General features: G+C 36.2%; 2 protein-coding genes across 2 annotated transcripts; both read right to left on the reverse strand.

The window, feature by feature from the left end:
* Nucleotides 1-220: 220 nt before the first annotated feature.
* Nucleotides 221-1,478, reverse strand: LOC149584009 (sterile alpha motif domain-containing protein 3-like). The gene is made up of 5 exons (XM_089863469.1): nucleotides 1,320-1,478; nucleotides 1,057-1,260; nucleotides 749-917; nucleotides 599-687; nucleotides 221-526 (listed from the first exon to the last, which is right to left on the reverse strand). Exons 2-5 carry the CDS (start codon nucleotides 1,234-1,236, stop codon nucleotides 236-238), a joined length of 729 nt encoding a protein of 242 aa, XP_089719595.1. The 5' UTR covers nucleotides 1,237-1,260; nucleotides 1,320-1,478; the 3' UTR covers nucleotides 221-235.
* Nucleotides 1,479-1,992: 514 nt separating this feature from the next.
* On the reverse strand, nucleotides 1,993-4,112 carry LOC149584010 (uncharacterized). The gene is made up of 6 exons (XM_089863629.1): nucleotides 3,910-4,112; nucleotides 3,728-3,814; nucleotides 2,980-3,152; nucleotides 2,721-2,915; nucleotides 2,573-2,649; nucleotides 1,993-2,442 (listed from the first exon to the last, which is right to left on the reverse strand). The coding sequence occupies exons 1-5, from the start codon at nucleotides 4,060-4,062 to the stop codon at nucleotides 2,625-2,627; spliced, it is 633 nt and encodes a 210-aa protein (XP_089719755.1). The 5' UTR covers nucleotides 4,063-4,112; the 3' UTR covers nucleotides 1,993-2,442; nucleotides 2,573-2,624.
* Nucleotides 4,113-4,373: the final 261 nt, after the last annotated feature.

The following is a 4,373-nucleotide window of genomic DNA, read 5'->3' on the forward strand; positions in this document are numbered from 1 at the left end:
TACCTTGATGAGTAAAGGTGCTTTTAATTCTCGATTTATCACCTTTATCTCGTACATTTTGGTGCCGTTGCACACCCTTTTCACTGTAGCTTATATAGAAAAGGTGTTTAGTTTGGTTTTTGGACACTTTTATGTCACGCATTAGACCAGGTTTTACACCTTTTCTAATTCATCCTACATTTGACCCCGTTATGAGACAAATAAAACAAAAATAAATGATTGTAACAATTAGGTTTTAATTTGATTCTTGGATTCTTTTAATTATTTTTGACATTTGTTTTGATAAAGCGGTAACCCTTATTCCAAAGAAAACATGCTCAATAAATGTTAAATATTTACAGACAACTGGTGTATATGCGTAGTGAAACACCCAAAAGCTCGCAAAAAAACAACCGATCGCGCACACCAGGTCCAAACATTCAACTATAAATTCTTCATCGATATATAGTTCATATGATTCACTCTCAATTATACTTTCACCTTTGAACACGATAATTGGGCCTTGCTTTTTAAGCATGTTTTTGTCCTTTCGAAGTTATTTTTTATAAGTTTAATAAGTCAATTTTAATTTCAAATATTTTATGGAGTTTGAAAATACCTTCTCAGAAATAAACATTCTGTTGAGGTTTTCATTAACGAGAACTGGGATAAGAAGTAGAGACAAGGATCTTTTTACTCCAATGTGATCTAAATTATTAAATTGTCTTAAACAAAACATTCTGTACAAGTTGATTTTCGCTTTCTATACCTTTTTTAGCTTGCTTCGCTTCTTGTGATTTTTGGATAATGCCACTCTTAATGGTATTACATTTCTTAATGGGAGCCATATCCCAAATTCGATCCCCGTACTTTTTTACACTATCAAGAATGGTCCTATCTTTGGAGACTTTTGTTATCAACAAGAATTCTTGATCCAACTATAAATAAGGAGCATGCAAGAGCATTGTTGAGGCAAATATAGATGAATATTTTGCGTTTTTACACGCATACGATTATGAATGTAAACATGCATTAGAATTATTGATTAATGTGTCCATTAAATGCTTCGGCTTGTACCTGAGTAATATGCTTTAAAGCTGGATATTCATCCAGAACGTCTTTCATATCTGCTCCATTCTGAATCAGAGTTGCTCTGTCGCTGAATGTTCTGGTCATTCTTGAGTTAATTGCAGTAAAATCAATGACTCGTTTGGAAAGTTCATCTTTCATAAATTTCTTATGTAATTTGATACTCATATCGTCTTCGAAGTTAGTTGGAATCTTATTTAAGACAATCGTTTTAAAAAAGCCCCATGTAATATAATTTGACAACAACGTACCTTAAAACGTTTGTCTATTTTTTTCGTGACATTTTTTGCTTTCCTAACAACGTTTCCTTCATTAATTTGCTCCTTAAAATTTTATTGGCCTGTCGGGTAGATGGATTTTCAGTGGCGGCACGTTTTCGGCGTGGTAGTTTTCCTGCGGAGGAGTCCAAATCGTTCCCAGGCATTAGGTTTTCCACTTCCGGGGTTGTTTCCTTGCCTTTTCTTTCCATGCCCATGTTTATTGTTTCAACTCCCGCGACTCGGTCCTTGTCTACTGTTTCAACTCCCGCGACTCTGTCCTTGTCTACTGTTTCCATTCCCGCGACTCCGTCCTTGTCTACTGTTTCCATTCCCGCTACTCCGTCCTTGTCTACTGTTTCCATTCCCGCGACTCCGCCCTTGTCTACTGTTTCCATTCCCGCGACTCCGCCCTTGTCTACTGTTTCCATTCCCGCTACACTGTCCTTGTCTACTGTTTCCACTACTGGGGCTTTTTTGTTCTTTGCTCTTTCTGCTATTTGGGTTCTTTCTTTATCTACTCTTTTCATTTCTGAGGCTCTTTCAATATCTACTCTTTCCACATCTGATGTGGCTCTTTCAATATCTACTCTTTCCACTTCTGATGTGGCTCTTTCAATATCTACTCTTTCAACTTCTGTGGCTCTCTCAATTTCTACGTTTTCCACTTCTGTGGCTCTTTCATTGCCTTTTTCTACTCCCAGTGCACTTTCCCTATCTATTCTTTTGACTACTGGGGCTCTTTCTTTACCTCTTTCTACTCTCAGTGATATTTCAGTGTCCACCCTTTCCACATCCGAAGTATTTTCTTTACCCCCTGATCCCATTGAAAGGTTTCTTTCTTGATCCCGATTTTCCGTTACCATGCGCGTTTCTGAACTATCCCCAACTAGTTCTTGTGTAATTTGGACCACCCTGTTTAAGTTGTTTCCAACAGTATTTTCAAAATCAGCAAGGTCATCAGGCAAGACATTTCCCACTGAACTAGGATCAGTTAAGTGTAGCACTGAGGTTTGCTTTTGGCATATTTTGTTTTCATTTCATTCACGCGTTTATCATTTTTAAGTGGTCTTCTGAAGTTTTTGAATTTATTTTAAAGACGCGAGGACCATTTTGCCTTGGAAAATAGAGAAAATGAAAGTATTTCAGACCGACTATTCAGCTCTTTGTATGAACAGGCTGATTAAAGTGCTTAGCAAACTGCATTTTCACCAGCAATGCTAATAGGTTTAAGCATAGCAACTTACGAAATCGCATCCTGGGGATTTTTCTAAATGTGGATATTTTCGGACCAGAAACTTAGATCATATGTGATGGTGGATATCTTATTTAGAAAGAAACAAACTTAATTCAGAAATATAAATATTCTAAAACATGTTTCAAATCGTTTCTTACAATGAACTATATTTCTGATAAAAATCATTAAAAATTAGAGAAATAATTTCTTTGTCTGTCTGCTTCTTCCTATCTATTGGTTGCGATGAGTAAAGTTCGGAATTTGTTATGTAAACTGGGAAAGCAGGAAGCTGGTATACTGCTGCAAAGCTTGCCCTTGAACAAGCATATTTATTCGAACACAATTCCACCGACCTTTAAGTAAAAACATTACACGATTCGGAACATAGAGGTATATTTTCTTAGTCCTATATAGTACCAAGGCAGAGCTGGTTCACTATTTTCTACAGGGGTGCTGCTTGCACTGTTTTCTTCATTTTGTACCAATGACGAGCTGGTATTAATTTCGGGACCAATTTCAACATGAATATCTTCATTAGCTTCTATTAAACTTTGTTCACTAATAAGTTTTGGACCATTGTCAGATAAGGTCTTAAAAAATAAAATCAATCAAAATTATTCTTGTTATACATACGCCACTACAAACTAGAATAATTCTGCAAACCGTAATTTTTAAAATTTGGGACTCAGATATTACAATTTAAAAACGTTTCTAAGTTACACTGGAGAAAATTTATGACAAGGACAAAAATTATTTCGCAATGCTCCGTTTGGTTTTCAATGTGCTAAGGTTGTACAGTACAGCACCCAACAACGATCTAAGGCGATACAATGGCTCGCGTACGCTACAATGTTACGAAGAGTGCCACATAAACTTGAGAAATGCCTGCTCAATTTAATACACGAGGGATACAGTGACAACGACACTATAAGGTGCCATTTCTAGTATAGCATACATTTTTTCTCTTTCCGTATATATATTTTCAACTATCAGAACTGTCACTTTAACTAGTCCCCTTTACGGTTGAAATACATAACCACACGGAGTAAAAACGATTAATACTCTAGGGCACCTTTTTTAGTACATTCGTTAGTTAGTAAAGAAATTTAGAGCAAAATTATTTGATTTTTTAGTTTACCCCCACTAAAATTATCATGAAACCAACCTTTTGTATGACTTTTATTTTCATTCGATCAGTAAGTACGGAAAACTCATCCAAATCCACGAATTCCTCAAAAACCTCATCGTAAGACTATAAGGCGTAAATATAATTTCGATTATAATATTTTGTGAAGCCTTTCTTGCCCCATCCAGTAGCATAGTAACTATTTCGAAATCGAACATTACCTGATATATTAGGTTGCTGCCAAGGAAATCGCTATATTTCTCTGGTTGGCTTCTTATAGTTGCAATTAGACTTCCTAAATTATTTTCACTGCTTTTAACTATCTTCCGGCTTTCACCTCTCCATAACAGTATTAGCATACTTTTACTAGACATTTTTGATTTAGAATCGCGTCACTAAGGAAAATTAAACACAAAATCCGTTACCGCGCCTCGTTTTCGCGCCAAAATAGCAACTAGTCTCAAAAAAAAAAAATCTTCCGCTTGTTACTTTACACTAAAATTAGAGCTAAAGCAAGTCTGTATTATTAAAGGATGTCAACGGTCAAGCTAAGGATGGGTCGCTCCGAGCGGCTCCAATACCAAGTAGCGACCTTGAATTGTAACAACGAAGGGTTGAGCCCCCGAGAGTTACTATTATAGGTTGACACTGAAGTTACAGCTATAGGAAGCTTGTTTGAGTAAAG

The sequence above is a fragment of the Phalangium opilio genome, unplaced genomic scaffold (genome assembly GCF_054372755.1).
Source record: "Phalangium opilio isolate 3A_F unplaced genomic scaffold, DU_Popi_V2 ptg001170l_1, whole genome shotgun sequence".
Classification (NCBI taxonomy): domain Eukaryota; kingdom Metazoa; phylum Arthropoda; class Arachnida; order Opiliones; family Phalangiidae; genus Phalangium; species Phalangium opilio.